Source organism: Haliotis rubra, unplaced genomic scaffold (genome assembly GCF_003918875.1).
Source record: "Haliotis rubra isolate DU_JTF1 unplaced genomic scaffold, ASM391887v1 Scf53, whole genome shotgun sequence".
NCBI lineage: Eukaryota > Metazoa > Mollusca > Gastropoda > Lepetellida > Haliotidae > Haliotis > Haliotis rubra.
The window spans coordinates 2979614-3002881 of NW_025767224.1; the positions used below are offsets into that span (position 1 = coordinate 2979614).

At 44.5% G+C, this 23268-nt stretch overlaps 2 protein-coding genes across 3 annotated transcripts; both read right to left on the reverse strand.

The window, feature by feature from the left end:
• Positions 1-1527: 1527 nt before the first annotated feature.
• LOC124252929 lies at positions 1528-8840 on the reverse strand. Its single transcript, XM_046686603.1, has 6 exons — positions 8711-8840; positions 6782-6907; positions 6154-6529; positions 5683-5853; positions 3256-3558; positions 1528-3046 (listed from the first exon to the last, which is right to left on the reverse strand). Exons 2-6 carry the CDS (start codon positions 6892-6894, stop codon positions 2297-2299), a joined length of 1713 nt encoding a protein of 570 aa, XP_046542559.1. The 5' UTR covers positions 6895-6907; positions 8711-8840; the 3' UTR covers positions 1528-2296.
• Positions 1528-23048, reverse strand: LOC124252927. 2 transcript variants are annotated; one of them, XM_046686602.1, is made up of 7 exons: positions 22908-23048; positions 19966-20817; positions 19327-19702; positions 18856-19026; positions 16875-17177; positions 15937-16684; positions 1528-2319 (listed from the first exon to the last, which is right to left on the reverse strand). In XM_046686602.1, the coding sequence occupies exons 2-7, from the start codon at positions 20802-20804 to the stop codon at positions 2297-2299; spliced, it is 2460 nt and encodes an 819-aa protein (XP_046542558.1). In that variant the 5' UTR covers positions 20805-20817; positions 22908-23048; the 3' UTR covers positions 1528-2296. The 2 variants fall into 2 exon arrangements, with proteins under 2 accessions (XP_046542558.1, XP_046542557.1); XM_046686601.1 differs by lacking the exon at positions 1528-2319 and having other exon boundaries at positions 15145-16684.
• Positions 23049-23268: the final 220 nt, after the last annotated feature.

The following is a 23268-nucleotide window of genomic DNA, read 5'->3' on the forward strand; positions in this document are numbered from 1 at the left end:
TGGGGATACTGCGTTGGGCACGTGCATCCCATGCGCTGTGTTTAGGGGTGGTGATAAAGGGAAATGGTGATGCGTTCATAAGATGTCTGCCTTTGAAAGGTTTGTTGACGCTCATATTTTCTATCCAACTTGAAAGTTCAGGTTCCCCTACTTTTTAAAGAGTATAATTTCTCAGTGTATGTTTTCTTCAAGACAGTTTGGGCGTTCATCCAATGGGAAATATCTGATTGGCTTCGGTTTGGGAAATGACACTGACCCTACCATTTGAGTAAATCAAGTCACATCAACAGAAATGACGCGCCACTATCCAGTGACAACTGGCCTGAGGATAGTGAGTGAGTTTAGTTTTACGCCGCACTCAGCAATATTTAAGCTATATCACAGCAGTCTGTAAATAATCGAGTCTGGACCGGACAATCCTGTGGTCAACAGCATGAGCATCGATCTACGCAACTGGGATCCGATGACATGTGTCAACCAAGTCATGGAGCTTGGCCACCCAATCCCGTTAGTCGCCTCTTACGACAAGCATAGGTTGCTGATGACCAATTCTGACCCGGATCTTCACGGGTCACCTGAGGATAGACTTACTGAGGCAGGCGGGTTGTATTTATGACCTGCTGTATACAATACATATACATTCAGGTGAATGAGCGACAATTCTCTTACGTTACATTTAGCGATACAAGTATTCATGCACCATCCGGGAGTCAATTGCAAGAATTAGGTTCGAATCCGCGTCTTTAGTGTACCAAACGAACCCTTTAAACTCCAGGATCCGCAGCGCATTGACTGTGAGTTTCTGAAACTCACCAGAACGACACTGGTGCATTCAGATCGAGACAAGTCCAGATCGAACCGAATTTCGTGGGAAGGGTCAGCTGATGTACTGGACTGTAACTGACCAGAACGTCTATATTCCACACCTATTACACATCCATGAAGTATTCTCAGATCCTCAGGGCTGTTATCACATCTCATAATGAAGAAGGGGCGGTGGGGGTAGCCTACTGGTCAAAGCGTTGGCTCGTCACGCCGAAGACCCGGGTTCGATTCCCCACATGGGTACAATGTGTGAAGCCCATTTCTGGTTTTCCCCGCAATGACATTGCTGGAATATTGCTAAAATCGGTATTAAACCATACACACTCACTCACTTAATGAGGTGAGGTGAAATTAGGTTTAACGTCGCGCTGGAAAATATTTCGCTCATATGACGACGTGCGTGCGTGTGTATGTATGTGTATGTGCGGCTGCTTGTACTAGCCCAGACTGAAGCTGGTTTTATTGTGCTAGCCCACTGAGATACCATGCCGGAGTGAAGCATGAATACACCACTCAGACACATTATACTAACTCCAAGCCGACCAGTCCTTGTTGTACCCATTAATGCCGAGCGCCAGGCAGGGACCAACAAGTATCATATTTTAACGTCTTTTGGTATGACGCGGTCGGGGCACTCACTTAATGAAGCAAAGACTTAAGATTTTTTCGATTATATATTTCAATCTACAAAAAACAAGACGAAACGGCCGGCAAACATATTAAATAAAATACAGACTCTCATCCGAGTGATTTCCAAGATAAAACATTTGACATATGATCAATAAAACAAATACCACTACTCTTGCGGAAGAAATTTTGACTTTCACCAAATCCTGACATATTTCATCTTACAAGACCCGATCATGAGAATCCATTTATCATCCCACGTTTTCTGATTGTAATTATTAATGAATATGATACTTGATACTCATGAATTATTATGAAAATTAGCGAGAAATGGTATCTTGGTAAACAAAGCATTCAACAAAATGCACTCATTCATCTTAACATGCCATCAATCTATTCACTAAAGCACTTTAATTTCTTGATGTGAATCCGCCCACCAAAAACTGCCCAGTTCATTAGTGTCGAGGTGTTTTCAGGGATTATCAACATCCCTTTCAGAACATAAGCATCTCTATCAAAACCATCTTTTAAAAAAGTGCAATAATCTTTATCAAATGCATTCATATATTGCTAAATAAACAGTGCGGTATTCTATAAAATCGGAAAAAACTCCAGCCATCGTTATTAGGTGTTATTTAAATGGTGTATAATGTTTCAATGTATACTAGTCATGAGATATTAATGTAAAGTGAAGATGCATTTAGTACTCGTCCTCTTGGTCCAGTATTCCTCTGTAAGCATCCAGTATGCTGGAGAAGATGTTGATGATAGTTCCATGATGATAGTTCCAATGTCAGTATTAAAATATAATGGCAGTTAAACACTGTTGAAGATAAGTCCCTGTCTATTTAGCTGCCTTCCCTTTGCCTTTTGTCTTTTTGGTTGGTTTAGTTTTTTTAGCTGTCTTTTTAGTGGTTATGGTTTTGGGCTTTGATTTCTTCACAGCAGCTGCCTTTGTCTTTTTAGATGAGCTCTTACCCTTAGAGGTGGTGGCTGTTTTCTTCTTGGGAGTGTTCCGAGCCTTTCGGACGCCACTGATGAGAAAACTACCCTTTTCAATGGTTCGGAAGTTTTCACCTCCTTTCAAAGGCTTGTTCCACGCATAGTCAAATATTTCCTTGATGCGTTTGATGGTATCTGGGAACCAAATATCATTATCGGGAGGGTACACAGCTCGCCTGACAAAGATCAATCCCTCCCGTGCGATAACATTGCTCACCGCCTCAAACGCGCGTTTGTTCCTCAACAGGAATGAATCCCATGCCTGATTGCTCTTAAACCCCTTTGAAAATTTAAACAGCGTCGCGTAGATACGCTTCCGATAGCCTCCAGGAGGTCGAACACCTAGCTCGTAGATGGCCTGGACGTCGTGGTTCCATTTGAACAGGTCGGACCTCACATATCCATTAGCCCCTCTGAATGTTCGTTTAGTGCCGCGGGCTGACCTAGATGGCGAGTGGAGCTTTGTCTTCGCGGGGTAGATGGCGCGCTTCCAGTCCGTCCATTCCATGTCGATCAGCAAGGCATCTTCACAACCATCGTCGTTGGAACCAAAGATGAAATTCTTGTCGTTTACATTTTCACGTAGGAACTTCTGAAATAATGATGACACGAATTAATCACAGACATTGCTGAGGTTAAACTCCTAGGGGGATTCGAGTAACCCATCCTAGTCATAAGATCTAACTAAAATATGGAGCTGGGGGTAAGTCAAGCTGCTCGTTTGTAAATGTAGCCTAGCAGGGATATAACTGCAGGTTTAAATAACAGTACTTCATGGAAAATGATACTTCGTTTTCATACCTTACTTTTCTTGGCCTTCGTCTTAGTTTTGGTGGTTTTCTTTGCTCCAGTCTTTTTCCTTGCCGGTTTCGCTTTGGGTTTGGTTTTACCGGCGCCCTTGACCTTCTTAGCTGCACCTTTAGCCTTCACCACTGCTTTCAGTTTCTTCAGGGCTGTGGCCTTCGGGATACCCTTCTTGGTCCCTGTCTTTACGGGTGTCGACGAAGAAGAGTCCGAGTCATCCCTCAGCGTCCCGAACAGTCCCTCCAGATCCTTACTGATGGCCCCTCCTCCGTGGCGGCCCCGAACTTCGTCCTCGTATGCCTGTAATACATAGCATGTAACTCTACGTGTAATGCGCACACATCTGTATTGCAGCATCACAGCTATCTATCCTGTACGTACAAATATCACAGCTATCCACCCTATACATACCCACATCAAGCTATCCACTCGGAACATACACACATCTAGCTATCCACACAACACATACCCACATCAAGCTATCCCCTCAGTACACACCCACATTACAACTATCCGCTATGTACATACCCACATAAAAGCCATCCACGCTGAACATACCCACATCAAGCTATCCCCTCAGCACACCCACATTACAGCTATCCACCCTATATATAACCACATCACTGCTACCCATCCTGCATAACCCACATCACAGCTATCCACCCTGAACATACCCACATCAAGCTATCCCCTCGGCACATACCCACATCACAGCAATCCACCCTGAACATACCCACATCAAGCTATCCCCTCAGCACATACCCACATCACAGCTATCCCCTCAGTACACACCCACATTACAGCTATCCACCCTATATATAACCACATCACTGCTACCCATCCTGCATAACCCACATCACAGCTATCCACCCTGAACATACCCACATCAAGCTATCCCCTCGGCACATACCCACATCACAACAATCCACCCTGAACATACCCACATCAAGCTATCCCCTCAGCACATACCCACATCAAGCTATCCCCTCAGTACACACCCACATTACAACTATCCGCTATGTACATACCCACATAAAAGCCATCCACGCTGAACATACCCACATCAAGCTATCCCCTCAGCACACCCACATTACAGCTATCCAACCCTATATATAACCACATCACTGCTACCCATCCTGCATAACCCACATCACAGCTATCCACCCTGAACATACCCACATCAAGCTATCCCCTCGGCACATACCCACATCACAGCAATCCACCCTGAACATACCCACATCAAGCTATCCCCTCAGCACATACCCACATCACAGCTATCCCCTCAGTACACACCCACATTACAGCTATCCACCCTATATATAACCACATCACTGCTACCCACCCTGAACATACCCACATCAAGCTATCCCCTCAGCATATACCCACATCACAGCTATCCCCTCAGTACACACCCACATTACAGCTATCCACCCTATATATAACCACATCACTGCTATCCATCCTGCATAACCCACATCATAGCTATCCACCCTATACATACCCACATCAAGCTATCCCCTCAGCACATACCCAAATCAAGCTATCCCCTCAGCACATACCCACATCACAGCTATCCACCCTGTACATACCCACATCAAGCTATCCACACAGCACATACCCACATCACAGCTATCCACCCTGTACATACCCACATCAAGCTATCCCCTCAGCACATACCCACATCACAGCTATCCACCCTGTACATACCCACATCAAGCTATCCCCTCAGCACATACCCACATGACAGCTATCCACCCTGTACATACCCATACCAAGCTATCCACCCTGTACATACCCACATCACAGCTATCCACCCAGTACAAACACGCATCACAGCTATCCACCCAGTACACACCCACACCACATCTATCCACCCAATACACACACACATCACAGCTATCCACCCAGTACACACACACATCACAGCTATCCACCCAGTACACACACACATCACAGTTATCCACCCAGTACACACACACATCACAGCTATCCACCCAGTACACACACATCACAGCTATCCACCCAGAACACACCCACACTACAGCTATCCACCCAGTACACACCCACACCACTGCGATCCACCCAGTACACACACACATCACAGCTATCCACCCAGTACACACACATCACAGTTATCCACCCAGTACACACACACATCACAGCTATCCACCCAGTACACACACATCACAGCTATCCACCCAGAACACACCCACACTACAGCTATCCACCCAGTACACACCCACACCACAGCTGTCCACCCAGTACACACACACATCACAGCTATCTACCCTATACACACCCACACTACAGCTATCCACCCTGTACATACCCATATCAAACTATCTACCCTGTATATACAAATATCACAGCAATCCACCCCTTCACATGACCCACAGCTACCCGCCCCTGTATCAAGTGACTCACCTCCAGGAAGTCCGCTCCCCTCTCTCTGTAGCAGATAGCCATGATCATATCGCAGATATTCGAGAACTGATCCAGTTGCAAGTGGCGACCATGTGTGATGTTTGTCATTTCTTTGAAGAACTTTCTTGAGTAATTGTTTGATCCGGCCTGTACGCCATAGATGCGGACGCCCTGCACGAGCAACGTCATCATTGATTAACTAACTACTTATCCCCGGCAAATGGAAACCAGAATTATTTTAAAGAGTTGCTGTAACTGATTCAGCTTTGGTATTTGGTAACAGAGTTTGGATTTTCCACCTCCGATAGCTTTAAACGCCATTCAAAACTAACATAATCAGCTTTAACCCTACCACAGTCACACACCTGATGCTAACAACCTAAATAAATATGGAACGTTACTATCAAACTCAATAAGGAAGAGTCTAACATTGACTAAACTTTGTATGCGCATCGTGTTTTCCCCACATACCATGTCTCTCAAAGCCCTGCACTCTGTCCTCCAGTCAATGTTCTCCTCATTCCGAAAATGTTTGGGCGCACGGGGGATGGCGTCCCCTATCATCACCAGGGAACGCTGACTCCCGGGGGTCCAGGACAGACGTGTCTGGCAGAGTTTTAGGACCACCTCGTACGCCACTGCGAAGTCACCACCTCTACTAGGCTCTACGTCTTTAACGAACTTGCAGATCTCAGGGGTTGATGCGCCGAAGCCGATCCGCTGAACAAAGTAGTTCCTGCGGTCGCAGAAGTCGCCGTGGGCGAATATGCCGATGCGGATGCCAGGGATATCTGCCTGGAGTCGCTGAACCATATCCTGGATTTGGCTCCGAACCTGCTCCAGACAACTGCCAAAATAGGAACCCGTTTTAGTGTCGTGGGCAGCATGATATTGAGTTTAGTTTATAGTACGGGGCTGTGTGAAATCTCGCTCTAAATTTTCCATTCAGGAGGAAGGAGGTACCTAGATTTGGAGGGTACGCTGACAACCAGTATATTTATCTTTACGAATTGCCAGCATGGCATTATAGTTCAGATTGATATTAGTCAACAGTGTAAACATGGTCGCCTCTCCTGACACCCCACCCCATACCACTCACCTCATCATGGAGCCGGTCACATCGAAGGAGAAAACGATCTCCATGAGTCCCCCAGGTGGAAGGGGGATGTCCACTGCGACTGAACCGTCACCATTTCGTTTTACTCCCGGCATGCTGCTACGTTACCTGCAATATAGAAAGGAACGTGCACAGGCCTTGCCGTAAATAGTCTATGTTCGTCACGCCTTTGTGTGTTTAGTTTCTGTCTCACAACCAGCACTAGTGTTATTTGAGAATATACCTATATTTTCCTGATGGACGCCATAGAACTCATTTCTTGATGTTTCACGGTTAGGTGTGATTTGTGCACATTTTGTTCGAGCAAACAGGCCCTTGCTATTGCAAAGTTACATTGCTTACATTCGTAGACACTACTAGCCTACTCTGGGTATAGAAATGAGTACCACATATCAACGACCTCCCTTAGCAACACTTCATATACATGCACATGTGATAGGATTATCAAGGTAAACACACATTAATGCAAGTCTTCTGTCAAGTATTGCTCGATTGCATGGATTTCCCCAGCGCCGACTAATGAGGGGCAACTGTGATTCAGGGGCGGATACAGCTTTTTGAGAAGGGGGTGGGGGCGTGTGTTTGGGGTTGCACACACTATTGAGAAAGGAGGTGTGCACACTTCATTTTCACGAGAGTTTCAGTGGTCATTTAATAAACTTTCAGGACAAAAGGGGAGGGGGCGCACCCCGAAACACCCCACCCAACACCCCTCTGGATCCGCCTATGGTGATAATGTTTATTATCATGTCAAAGACTTGCGTCACCCCGGGCTTTCTTACCACATTGGGCCGACACATCTTGACATCACCGTACTACTCGGTGATAATCGGGTGGTTCCGTGACGTGACGTCATAACGACATTCGATGATCTGGTTCATTATATCTCCAGACCCATTCTAAGCTGGGCCCCGTCTCGCGCGCAAAGGGAGCCGTATCCATTCTTAACCAATGATTCGTTCGTTTCGTAAATGACGTCACAAGTTATAGCTCCCCATGACTATAATTCACTTCACCAAGGAATCACCTGAAATTTTAGTGGTTAAAGCGTTCGCTCGTCACGCCGAAGACCTGGGTTCAATTCCCCACAAGGGTGCAATGTGTGAAGCCCATTTCTGATATCCTCCGCCGTGATATTGCTGGTATACTTCTAAAAGCGGCGTAAAACTAAGACTCGCTCGTTCGTTCAAATGCTAAGCCTGAAGTTGTGAATTTGTCAGTGGTTTAACAGTTAAATGATAAATGTTCTGTAATTCTCATGATATTCTCATGTCTCTCTGACCATCGAGCAGGTTAGTCATGGCGCAGTTATGCAAAACTATTATACTTATACTTATATTATATTTATTACGGGGTTATCATTTCTCAGTGAACATGCACTGATCATACCACCAACTACATGAGGGTTGGCGATATGCTCTAATGAACGGGACTATGACGGAGTAGTGAGGACAGATTGTGTGAGACTAGCGGAGACTTTTCACAAGTCGTCGTCTTAACTGCCGGGTTCCAGCATTTAAGTAATGCTTATTAAAAAGCATTTACAGAACTGGAATTAAACTGTCAGTGTTTTATCGAGATGTGTATTTGCAAAACGTCACCGTGAGATCTTTAAACAACCATATTCAACATTCCAACATGGAGGTTGTGTTTCTTAGCATTGGGTAAGGTGACCGCGACTTACTGTAGAACCAGCATGAAAAGCTGTAGAAAAGATGCCAGAATAGAAAATGAAACAATCAAAATAATGACTTGTTAGATTAGCGTCCATGTCAATTGGTATAACTCTCCGGTGCCACGCCCATCTACAAAGCGGTGCAAGTTCCCACAGATAGGGGCCCACAGATAGTTCGTATAGTGCTGCATCAACTGAGTGTAAAGTGATGTTTAGTGTCAACAAACAGGACTCACCTGGTTCCGTCTAGATCTAGCGTCTGTGCCTGTGTTCCGTAAACACGTGCGTTTGCAAATACTATCAGGTGAAATAGTACAAATTGGCAGCGTCAGCACAGGTGAAAATAGATCACGTGTATGTACAAGTCCCAGCTTGATGGTATTGCTCAACACCTCGTTATAGCGCTGTCTCGATCTCTACCCTGTAAACAGAGTCTGGTTTGTATCTACAGTGAGTTTTTTTGCGGTAAAATGAATTGCTGTTGGTGATATATATGGATATCAAGATTTACACCACTACAAGCTTTATTTTTGTCTGTTGATTACATTGCGTTAAAAGGAGATTACACAGGAGGCAGCCTTAGTAGCCCAGTGGTTCGCACGCCTGTGTGAGGCCCTTTTCTAGTGTTGCCCGAAGTGATATTGCGGGAATATTTCTAAAAGCGGCGTAAAACCAACCTCACTCACTAACTCTTTGCAAATCTTCTTCAATCTGCAAAATTATCAAACAGTTTACTTCATCATCAGTATTCACTATGACCTTAAAAGATGTGACGATATATATTTTTAACATATTTATACTTTAGTTGTAACTTGTTATCCCGATTTATCAACTGATATCGAACAGTTACCGTTAATTAAAACATGTATGTATGTATGTATGTATGTATGTATGTATGTATGTATGTATGTATGTATGTATGTATGTATGTATGTATGTATGTATGTATGTATGTATGTATGTATGTTGTAACTTGTTATCCCGATTTATCAACTGATATGGAACAATTACCGTTAATTAAAACACCTGCATGGGTCATATGGCAATAACTGGTATGTATGTATAACTGGTATGCATGGGTCATATGGCAAAAACTGGTATGTATGTCGTTAGGTATCATGGTATATGTACTGGATATGATCAACATCACACTGCATAAAGTGAAGGAGTGAGTGAGTGAGTTTAGTTTTACGCCGCTGTTGGCAATATTCCAACAAAAACACGGCGGGGGACACCAGAAATGGGCTTCACACATTGTTACCCATGTAGGGAATCGAACCCGGGTCTTCGTCGTGACGAGCGAACGCTTTAACCACTAGGCTACTCCACCGCCCCATATAAAGTAAAGGGACCTGCTCAATTACATCATGTTCTGAAAGAATAAAGCGTGTCAATCAACATCATTATTACTACTACACTCATCGTTATAGATAAGTTCCTTATGTTACTTCCACTCTTATTAAAGTACAGATTCTAGTACTTTTTTTACTTTTTTACTAAGAAAGTGTAACCCCAAATAAAACATATTTGACCACTTTCTAAAATGGCATTGTGTATTACATAGCTTTCGGCCGTGGGAGCCGTGCCGATTAACACTTATCAGAGGGGTACACAAAGTCTAGACTACCAGTTGTCCGACTTCCATATTTGTGGAAGCCACGGTGGCTGAGCGGTCTAGGCGTCTGACTTTTGTGGTGGTCATTAGGTGCCTGACTCTGAGGGTGTGGGTTCGAATCCCGGATGGGACTCAAACCAAGAATGTACTAGAATCTGTACTTTACTAAGAAACTGTAATCCCAAATATAACAGATGTTAAACAGTATTGATACTTGCGAGTGTTAATGTTACTGCAGTGAGTGGAGATGATATCCCTGTCATCGGAGACATCATGGCTGGCAGCTCGGTATGCAACTAAATAGAGAAAGCAATATAACAAGCCCTAGTGTACAGTACACAACTCCGTGCACTTAAAAGAACCCACGAATCCGTTGGTATATGACCAGATGGTGGCCACATGTGTAGTGCAAACACCTAGTTGCGGGTACAGCAAAGTGCAGTGAATTTGGACAAAGTACTGTGACTATGTATCCCAGTCCACCCAGCTGTGAATGGGTACCTCGTTAGGATGAGAAAGCCACAATAACTCGGTGCGCCTAGTGGCTGCAAGAGTTGTATACTCCCCAGGGAGTTGAGATTGATAATACGATGTGCCGTTGAGGTTGACATCCAATGATCGAGGGAAAACAATACCAGCGCCTTGAGCATGCACTAGTTGCATGGATATATGCGCTATATATATAGAGAATCTCACCCAAGTGTCTTCTGATATCAATTATATCATCACGAGTTGATAAAGTTACAAATATCCGAGGCTTGCCGAGGATATTTTTACTTTATCAACGAGTGTTGATATATTTGATATCAGAAGACACGAGGGTGAGATTCTATTTATCATCCAAAATCACTCTTCATTAATTTTCAATGAAAAATGTACATCTCTGAACATGGTACTGCCATTAGACTTGCAGTGCAGCGATGTCATAGCATTGTGACGTCATCAAGTACATGACGTCATAGCATTGTCAGGGCATTGTACAAAATCTACTGTCAAAACGATATCTCCTAGGAGATATCGTTTGATCTCACTCAAGCGATATCTCCTGTGGAACACAGTTTTGGATGATAAATAAATATCCTATAATAATAATGGCTGCGAATGGCACATTCGTCAGACGCAACCCTTATTTCTTTTTTATAGTCACCGTTTCGATTATTTCCCTTTCTGTTGTTCAACCAAGGGAACGAGGCAACGCCTCACAACATGTACACTAAGTTCACAATTCGTTTATTCTCTTTCAACCACTCTTTGGTGGTACAAAAGCCAATACTGGAAATGCATGATACTGGTTTATTTTGACTAGGCTCAAGTTTTCAGCACACCTGAAGAACGTCAAGCGGCGAAAGAATTCGGGTGCATATAGGACCAGAAGAATTTTGTTTATCTCTTTACATAGTCAATGGTCCAAGGATGTAGTGATAAAAGTGAAGAAATAATGCTCCGGAAAAGAACACACACACACACACACTCACACGCACACACGCACACACACACACACACACACACACACACACACACACACACACACACACACACACACACACACACACACACACACACACACACACGTGTCCTTTGTGTTCAACACAACAGTTTAGATTAGACAGGACGTATAGTTATTCACATTGTCCGCCTCCAGTGTAAAGGTCGTGTTGCAACCTCAGGCGGTATCTCTATATCATAGACGTATATTAAACAATGGACACACCGAGTATGATTTCCTGACTGTCCCGCGACGTTCTATCTACACAGTCCACGGACTCTACTCTACAGCTTACGTATTGTATGATAAGTGAGTGAGTTGGTTCAACGCCGATCTGAACATTACTTTAGTTACATAAAGGCATGGAGCTGACAAACCTGGAATCATTAATCCACGACCATATTTTCCAAAAACAACGTAAATATTTTGAAATGTTTTTTGACTGTGACTATCAACCCACAAAATTGTGTACGTGACAGACAGACGGACGGACGGACAGACAGACAGACAGAAGGACAGACAGAATGACAGACAGACAGACATATAGACAGATAGATAGATACTAGACACCACCTTCTTTACAGTCTTGCATGCTGTATTATGTATTATGTATTATTGACTGCTTTCTATATCTTATTACGTGATACACCTTTATATATATGTATAATTTTAAACGAGAAGAACAAACACCGTTGACCCGGCTGCGATATTTGTCTTTCGTCTTGGTCATCGTCCCTACCCTGGGAGCTGACAACGTGCTTTCAGCTGGTTGTGTGTTCCACTCAGCTGCAGTTGTCATACATTCCTCCAATAAAGCCACGGGCTGAAAGTGTTGGTAGTCTAATGAAACTTGATTCAGGATGATCAGTTTGCACCTACTCTACATGTGAAGGCAGAACTCTTACCTTGTATTATGTGCAGACAAACCATATAACACATATCGTGACACTGTCCATGAAGTTAGAGAAGCCAATGAAACATGTATACACAGAGTAAGTGACTGAAACTATACCCGGGGACCAGTCTGTCTGTGACACTGTGCAGTCCAGAATAAGATCAGAGAGACAATGCAAACTAAATGTCCAAACACCAGGTTCAATATATATTGTAATGTGATAGGTTGTACATTTCTATTCATGTTTAGTTTACCAAATGAAATAAACATGTTCTTTGATTGACACAAATGAATATCATTTTGTGATGTGATATAGGAGACATAGGGAGACATGTAATAGCATAGTCACGGTAATTTATTTACCTTTATTTATGTTCATGCTAAACAAGCACAACTGACGCAGCTGTGTGTGTGTGTGTGAGTGAGAGTGAGTGAGTGAGTGAGTGAGTGAGTGAGTGAGTGAGTGAGTGAGTGAGTGAGTGAGATAACATGCCGAATCAGAGTGAATTTATATATCAGACAAGACAAGACAAGATTTATATTAGGTCAAAGACCAATACAGTTTACATCAACTGAATATTTACCATAAAGAGGGTGAACATGGGCGGATCCAAAGGGGGGTCGGGGTGCAGGGGTGCGCACCCCGCTTTCGTCCTGAAAGTATATTTAATGACCATTGAAACTCTCATGAAACCGGGTGAAAATGAACTGCGCATCTGCCCAAGCGCTATTGTGCACAATGGTGATGGCGTCTGATGACTGCCTGTACTTCCTTCTGTAATATTTGCTATGTGGCTAACATTACACTGTTGTGACGTTTTTATACTCTAAAAAAAGTAGGGGAACCTCATTTTTAATTTACGATTGACAAAGAAGGAGATCAATCAATGTTGATATGATGATAAGGGGTATCACCACTTGCACTTCCTTACGACCACTTGAAAGATGATTGGTGTATGACGTGAAATTTCCATGTGTACGATTTTCATTTTCAAACAGCAACAACAACAACAACAACAAAAACCCGACTAATAACAAACACTAACTGTGTAATGCAAGTTGATTGTCAAAATTAATGGTCTCCACTGATTTATCGACCTTTTTGAAAACCGACAAAATGAAGAATGACACCCAATACACGAGTAATGGGGATACTGCGTTGGGCACGTGCATCCCATGCGCTGTGTTTAGGGGTGGTGATAAAGGGAAATGGTGATGCGTTCATGAGATGTCTGCCTTTGAAAGGTTTGTTGACGCTCATATTTTCTATCCAACTTGAAAGTTCAGGTTCCCCTACTTTTTAAAGAGTATAGTTTCTCAGTGTATGTTTTCTTCAAGACAGTTTGGGCGTTCCTCCAATGGGAAATATCTGATTGGCTTCGGTTTGGGAAATGACACTGACCCTACCATTTGAGTAAATCAAGTCACATCAACAGACATGACGCGCCACTATCCATTGACAACTGGCCTGAGGATAGTGAGCGAGTTTACTTTTACACCGCACTCAGCAATATTTAAGCTATATCGCAGCAGTCTGTAAATAATCGAGTCTGGACCAGACAATCCTGTGGTCAACAGCATGAGCATCGATCTACGCAACTGGGATCCGATGACATGTGTCAACCAAGTCCTGGAGCTTGGCCACCCAATCCCGTTAGTCGCCTCTTACGACAAGCATAGGTTGCTGATGACCAATTCTGACCCGGATCTTCACGGGTCACCTGAGGATAGACTTACTGAGGCAGGCGGGTTGTATTTATGACCTGCTGTATACAATACATATACATTCAGGTGAATGAGCGACAATTCTCTTACGTTACATTTAGCGATACAAGTATTCATGCACCATCCGGGAGTCAATTGCAAGAATTAGGTTCGAATCCGCGTCTTTAGTGTACCAAACGAACCCTTTAAACTCCAGGATCCGCAGCGCATTGACTGTGAGTTTCTGAAACTCACCAGAACGACACTGGTGCATTCAGATCGAGACAAGTCCAGATCGAACCGAATTTCGTGGGAAGGGTCAGCTGATGTACTGGACTGTAACTGACCAGAACGTCTATATTCCACACCTATTACACATCCATGAAGTATTCTCAGATGCTCAGGGCTGTTATCACATCTCATAATGAAGAAGGGGCGGTGGGGTAGCCTACTGGTCAAAGCGTTGGCTCGTCACGCCGAAGACCCGGGTTCGATTCCCCACATGGGTACAATGTGTGAAGCCCATTTCTGGTTTTCCCCGCAATGACATTGCTGGAATATTGCTAAAATCGGTATTAAACCATACACACTCACTCACTTAATGAGGTGAGGTGAAATTAGGTTTAACGTCGCGCTGGAAAATATTTCGCTCATATGACGACGTGCGTGCGTGTGTATGTATGTGTATGTGCGGCTGCTTGTACTAGCCCAGACTGAAGCTGGTTTTATTGTGCTAGCCCACTGAGATACCATGCCGGAGTGAAGCATGAATACACCACTCAGACACATTATACTAACTCCAAGCCGACCAGTCCTTGTTGTACCCATTAATGCCGAGCGCCAGGCAGGGACCAACAAGTATCATATTTTAACGTCTTTTGGTATGACGCGGTCGGGGCACTCACTTAATGAAGCAAAAGACTTAAGATTTTTTTCGATTATATATTTCAATCTACAAAAAACAAGACGAAACGGCCGGCAAACATATTAAATAAAATACAGACTCTCATCCGAGTGATTTCCAAGATAAAACATTTGACATATGATCAATAAAACAAATACCACTACTCTTGCGGAAGAAATTTTGACTTTCACCAAATCCTGACATATTTCATCTTACAAGACCCGATCATGAGAATCCATTTATCATCCCACGTTTTCTGATTGTAATTATTAACGAATATGATACTTGATACTCATGAATTATTATGAAAATTAGCGAGAAATGGTATCTTGGTAAACAAAGCATTCAACAAAATGCACTCATTCATCTTAACATGCCATCAATCTATTCACTAAAGCACTTTAATTTCTTGATGTGAATCCGCCCACCAAAAACTGCCCAGTTCATTAGTGTCGAGGTGTTTTCAGGGATTATCAACATCCCTTTCAGAACATAAGCATCTCTATCAAAACCATCTTTTAAAAAAGTGCAATAATCTTTATCAAATGCATTCATATATTGCTAAATAAACAGTGCGGTATTCTATAAAATCGGAAAAAACTCCAGCCATCGTTATTAGGTGTTATTTAAATGGTGTATAATGTTTCAATGTATACTAGTCATGAGATATTAATGTAAAGTGAAGATGCATTTAGTACTCGTCCTCTTGGTCCAGTATTCCTCTGTAAGCATCCAGTATGCTGGAGAAGATGTTGATGATAGTTCCATGATGATAGTTCCAATGTCAGTATTAAAATATAATGGCAGTTAAACACTGTTGAAGATAAGTCCCTGTCTATTTAGCTGCCTTCCCTTTGCCTTTTGTCTTTTTAGCGGGTGCTTTTGTCTTTTTGGTTGGTTTAGTTTTTTTAGCTGTCTTTTTAGTGGTTATGGTTTTGGGCTTTGATTTCTTCACAGCAGCTGCCTTTGTCTTTTTAGATGAGCTCTTACCCTTAGAGGTGGTGGCTGTTTTCTTCTTGGGAGTGTTCCGAGCCTTTCGGACGCCACTGATGAGAAAACTACCCTTTTCAATGGTTCGGAAGTTTTCACCTCCTTTCAAAGGCTTGTTCCACGCATAGTCAAATATTTCCTTGATGCGTTTGATGGTATCTGGGAACCAAATATCATTATCGGGAGGGTACACAGCTCGCCTGACAAAGATCAATCCCTCCCGTGCGATAACATTGCTCACCGCCTCAAACGCGCGTTTGTTCCTCAACAGGAATGAATCCCATGCCTGATTGCTCTTAAACCCCTTTGAAAATTTAAACAGCGTCGCGTAGATACGCTTCCGATTGCCTCCTGGAGGTCGGACACCTAGCTCGTAGATGGCCTGGACGTCATGGTTCCATTTGAACAGGTCGGACCTCACATATCCATTAGCCCCTCTGAATGTTCGTTTAGTGCCGCGGGCTGACCTAGATGGCGAGTGGAGCTTTGTCTTCGCGGGGTAGATGGCGCGCTTCCAGTCCGTCCATTCCATGTCGATCAGCAAGGCATCTTCACAACCATCGTCGTTGGAACCAAAGATGAAATTCTTGTCGTTTACATTTTCACGTAGGAACTTCTGAAATAATGATGACACGAATTAATCACAGACATTGCTGAGGTTAAACTCCTAGGGGGATTCGAGTAACCCATCCTAGTCATAAGATCTAACTAAAATAGGGAGCTGGGGGTAAGTCAAGCTGCTCGTTTGTAAATGTAGCCTAGCAGGGATATACCACTTCATGGAAAATGATACTTCGTTTTCATACCTTACTTTTCTTGGCCTTCGTCTTAGTTTTGGTGGTTTTCTTTGCTCCAGTCTTTTTCCTTGCCGGTTTCGCTTTGGGTTTGGTTTTACCGGCGCCCTTGACCTTCTTAGCTGCACCTTTAGCCTTCACCACTGCTTTCAGTTTCTTCAGGGCTGTGGCCTTCGGGATACCCTTCTTGGTCCCTGTCTTTACGGGTGTCGACGAAGAAGAGTCCGAGTCATCCCTCAGCGTCCCGAACAGTCCCTCCAGATCCTTACTGATGGCCCCTCCTCCGTGGCGGCCCCGAACTTCGTCCTCGTATGCCTGTAATACATAGCATGTAACTCTACGTGTATAGCGCACACGTCTGTATTGCAGCATCACAGCTATCCACCCTATACATACCCTCATCACAGCTATCCACCCTGAACATGCCCACATCACAGCTATCCACACAGCACATACCCACATCAAGCTATCCCCTCAGTACACACCCACATCACAGCTATCTTCTATGTACATACCCACATAAAAGCTATCCACCCTGAGCATACCCACATCAAGCTATCCACTCGGCACACACCCACATCAAGCTATCCACTCGGCACATACCCACATCAAGCTATCCCCTCAGCACACCCACATTACAGCCATCCACCCTGTATATACCCACATCACTGCTACCCATCCTGCATAACCCACATCACAGCTATCCACCCTGAACATACCCACATCAAGCTATCCCCTCAGCACATACCCACATCAAGCTATCCCCTCGGCACATACCCACATCACAACTATCCACCCTGAACATACCCACATCAAGCTATCCCCTCAGCACATACCCACATCAAGCTGTCCCCTCAGTACACATCCACATCACAGCTATCCACCCTGAACATACCCACATCAAGCTATTCCCTTAGCACATACCCACATCACAGCTATCCACCCTGTACATACCCACATCAAGCTATCCCCTCAGCACATACCCACATCAAGCTATCCCCTCAGCACATACCCACATCACAGCTATCCACTCAGTACATACCCACATCACAGCTATCCATCCACTATCCACATCACATCCACCCAGTACACACCCTATGTACTATCCACATCACAGCTATCCACCTATGTACAGTACACCACACCAAAGCATCACAGTACACCCTCCACGGATCCACCCAGTACACACCACCCAAGTATCCACCCAGTACGCACACCCACCAGTACTACACATCATGGCTATCTACCCAGTACACACTCCACGCTATAGCTATCCACCCACACTACAGCTATCCACCCAGTACACACCACACACTATAGCTATCCACCCAGTACACACACACCCACACTACAGCTATCTACCCAGTACACACCCACACCACAGCTATGAGCACCCAGTATCCACCCCCACACACATCAGCTATCCACCCAGTACACACACACACATCACAGCTATCCACCCAGTACACACACACATCACAGCTATCACACACACCCAGTACACACACACACATCACAGCTATCCACCCAGTACACACACACACACACCCACACAGCTATCCACCCAGTACACACTCACACCACAGCTATCCACCCAGTACACACACACACTACAGCTATCCACCCAGTACACACCCACACCACAGCTATCCACCCTGTACATACCCATACCAAGCTATCCACCCTGTGCATACCCACATCAAGCTATCCACTCGGCACATACCCACATCAAGCTATCCCCTCAGCACACCCACACCACAGCTATCCACCCAGTACAGACACACATCACAGCTATCCACCCAGTACACGCACACATCACAGCTATCCACCCAGTACACACACGTCACAGCTATCTACCCTATACACACCCACACTACAGCTATCCACCCTGTACATACCCACATCAAACTTTCCACCCTGTTTATACAAACATCACAGCAATCCATCCCTTCACATGACCCACAGCTACCCGCCCATGTATCAAGTGACTCACCTCGAGGAAGTCCGCTCCCCTCTCTCTGTAGCAGATAGCCATGATCATATCGAAGATGTTCGAGAACTGATCCAGTTGCAAGTGGCGGCCATGAGTGATGTTTGTCATTTCTTTGAAGAACTTTTTTGTGTCATTGCTTGACCCGGCCTGTACACCATAGATGCGGACGCCCTGCACGAGCAACGTCATCATTGATTAACTAACTTCTTATCCCCGGCAAATGGAACCAGAATTATTTTAAAGAGTTGCTGTAACTGATTTCAGCTTTGGTATTTGATAACAGAGTTTGGATTATCCTCCTCCGATAACCTTAAACGCCATTCAAAACTAACATAATCAGCTTTAACCCTACCACGGTCACACACCTGATGCTAACACCCTAAATAAATATGGAAAGTTACTATCAAACTCAATAAGGAAGAGTTTAACATTGACTGAACTTTGTATGCGCATCGTGTTTTCCCCACATACCATGTCTCTCAAAGCCCTGCACTCTGTCTTCCAGTCAATGTTCTCCTCATTCTGAGGATCTTTGGCCTCGTGGGGGATGGCGTCCCCTATCATCACCAGGGAACGCTGACTCCCGGGGGTCCAGGACAGAACGCTCTGGCAGCGTCTCAGGACCACCTCGTACGCCTCTGGGAAGTCACCACCTCCAGTAGGCTTTACGTCTTTAACGAACTTGCAGATCTCCGGGGTTGATGCGCCGAAGTCGATCCACTGAACAACGTAGTTGCTGGCGTCGCAGTAGTCGCCGTGGGCGAATATGCCGATGCGTATGCCAGGGATATCTGCCTGGAGTCGCTGAACCATATCCTGGATTTGGCTCCGAACCTGCTCCAGACAACTGCCAAAATATGAACCCGTTTTAGTGTCGTGGGCAGCATGATATTGAGTTTAGTTTACAGTACGGGGCTGTGTGAAATCTCGCTCTAAATTTTCCATTCAGGAGGAAGAGATTTTCGACAGGTACCTAGATTTGGAGGGTACGCTGACAACCAGTATATTTTTCTTTACGAATTGCCAGCATGGCATTATAGTTCAGATTGATATTAGTCAACAGTGTAAACATGGTCGCCCCCTCCAAACACCCCACACCATACCACTCACCTCATCATGGAGCCGGTCGTATCGAAGGAGAAAACGATCTCCATGAGTCCCCCAGGTGGAAGGGGGATGTCCACTGTGACTGCACCGTCACCATTCTCTTCATCAGCAGCTGCAGCTTCTTCGGCTGCGGCACTGATGAGACTGGCAGACTTCTCCTTCGTCAGAGACGGTTTGGACAAAGATTTACTGAGACTGAGCACCTTCTCCAAAGCAACACCAGTCTCGGAGCCTGATTTCGACGACACAGACTTGGACTTGGACGACGACTTGCTGAGAGATGGGACGTCTCCCCCGCCGATGACGATGCTGCCTCCTCTGCTGATGCTCTTACAGATGAGAGGCGTCTTGGTGGTGGTGGATGTCTTGGAGAGTTCCTTGCTTATTGCAGCAGGTGCTTCAGAGAAACTGGTGGTGCGGCCAACAGTTGATCCAGAGGCCAGTAGAGTCAAGGTCGTAACTCTATCGTCACCTTCAACGATGGACGCTGTTTTAGGCAGAGAAGGGGCAGTAACGACCTCGCCTACTACAACAGACCCTTTCTTGGACAAGCTCTTCTTGCCAGCGAGAGGTGAAGCCGACTTGGATTCTTTATCCTCCAGGGTTAGGGTGGGGGCCCTTCTCAATCCCGGTGGAGGGGACGCGTCTCCTGATCCCTCGGGGGTGGCGCTGTCTTTCGTCGTTTTTCTTTTAAGACTTGGCCATTTTGGCAAAGGCAGCGGTGGGCGGGCGGTTGATTCCTCCCTGACAGGGCTGGCAGCAGTGGAGGTTCGCTGTTTGGTCAGTTTATTGACCGGTTCATAAGGCGAAGCACGTGACGCCTTTCGTTTTACTCCCGGCATGCTGCTACGTTACCTGCAATATAGAAAGGAACGTGCACAGGCCTTGCCGTAAATAGTCTATGTTCGTCACGCCTTTGTGTGTTTAGTTTCTGTCTCACAACCAGCACTAATGTTATTTGAGAATATACCTATATTTTCCTGATGGACGCCATAGAACTCATTTCTTGATGTTTCACGGTTAGGTGTGATTTGTGCACATCTTGTTCGAGCAAACAGTGCCTTGCTATTGCAAAGTTACATTGCTTACATTCGTAGACACTACTAGCCTACTCTGGGTATAAAAATGAATACCACATATCAACGACCTCCCTTAGCAACACTTCATATACATGCACATGTGATAGGATTATCAAGGTAAACACACATTAATGCAAGTCTTCTGTCAAGTATTGCTCGATTGTATGGATTTCACCAGCGCCGGCTAATGAGACTTGCGTCACCCCGGGCTTTCTTACCACATTGAGCCGACACATCTTGACATCACCGTACTACTAGGTGACAATCGGGTGGTTCCGTGACGTGACGTCATATATGTAACGACATTCGATGATCTGGTGCATTATATCTCCAGACCCATTCTAAGCTGGGCCCCGTCTCGCGCGCAAAGGGAGCCGTATCCAGTCTTAACCAATGATTCGTTCGTTTCGGAAATGACGTCACAAGTTATAGCTCCCCATGACTATAATTCACTTCACCAAGGAATCACCTGAAATTCTAGTGGTTAAAGCGTTCGCTCGTCACGCCGAAAACCTGGGTTCAATTCCCCACAAGGGTGCAATGTGTGAAGCCCATTTCTGATATCCTCCGCCGTGATATTGCTGGTATACTTCTAAAAGCGGCGTAAAACTAAAACTCGCTCGTTCGTTCAAATGCTAAGCCTGAAGTTAGTAGAGGACCCCACAAGACCAATGAGTAATCAATAATAAATAGACTGACAAATCCATAAAACACATAGTTTACGTTTTACAGTAAAAAAGACAACAGTAATAAGTAACAGGTCCTATATGTAGCACTCAGAATGTCGAGTCTTTGTCCCGCTGTATTTGTATTAATGTAGTCATGGGTTACATGAGATCAATGACTGCACCCGCCTTTGTGTCTCAGCTCTACCTCAAACAATATTATCAAGAACAGCTCTACAGCGCTACAAACCCAACAGTCAGGGGATTTATGCCCGACTTCTAGGTAAACGTTTCACATGCATATGACTTGAAATCAGATACACGGACCCAGATATAGCTGGCGTTAATCTAGAGTAAATCTGCCGGTTTCTGTTCAGTGTCGCGGCTTCTCGCAGATCGATTAAATCTGTATTTTGAGTGAAGACACTGTGTATTATTAGATAATGACGATAATACAGCAAAACTCCTTTTGTGAATTTGTCAGTGGTTTAACAGTTAAATGATAAATGTTCTGTAATTTTCATGCCTTTTCACGAGCATGTCAAGATATTCTCATGGATCTCTGACCATCGAGCAGGTTAGTCATGGCGCAGTTATGCAAAACTATTATAATTATACTTATATTATATTTATTATTGTACGGGGTTATCATTTCTCAATTAACATGCACTGATCATACCACCAACTACATGAGGGTTGACGATATGCTCTAATGAACGGGACTATGACGGAGTAGTGAGGACAGATTGTGTGAGACTAGCGGAGACTTTCACAAGTCGTCGTCTTAACTGCCGGGTTCCAGCATTTAAGTAATGATTATTAAAAAGCATTTACAGAACAGGAATTAAACTGTCAGTGTTTCATTGAGATGGGTGGTTGCAAAACGTCACCGTGAGATCTCTAAATAACCATATTCAACATTCCAACATGGAGGTTGTGTTTCTTAGCATTGGGTAAGGTGACCGCGACTTACTATAGAACCAGCATGAAAAGCTGTAGAACAGATGCCAGAATAGAACATGAAACAATCAAAATAATAACTTGTTAGATTAGCGTCCATGTCAATTGGTATAACTTCTCCGGTGCCACGCCCATCTACAAAGCGGTGCATGTTCCCACAGATAGGGGCCCACAGATAGTTCGTATAGTGCTGCATCAACTGAGTGTAAAGTGATGTTTAGTGTCAACAAACAGGACTCACCTGGTTCCGTCTAGATCTAGCGTCTGTGCCCGTGTTCCGTAAACACGTGCGTTTGCAAATACTATCAGGTGAAATAGTACAAATTGGCAGCGTCAGCACAGGTGAAAATAGATCACGTGTGTGTACAAGTCCCAGCTTGATGGTATTGCTCAACACCTCGTTATAGCGCTATCTCGATCTCTAGCCTGTAAACAGAGCTTGGTTTGTATCAGTGAGTTTCTTTGCGGTAAAATGAATTGCTGTTGGTGATATATATGGATATCAAGATTTACACCACTACAAGCTTTATTTTCGTCTGTTGATTAGATTGCGTTAAAAGGAGATTACACAGGAGGCAGCCTCGGTGCGCGTACTGTGCGAC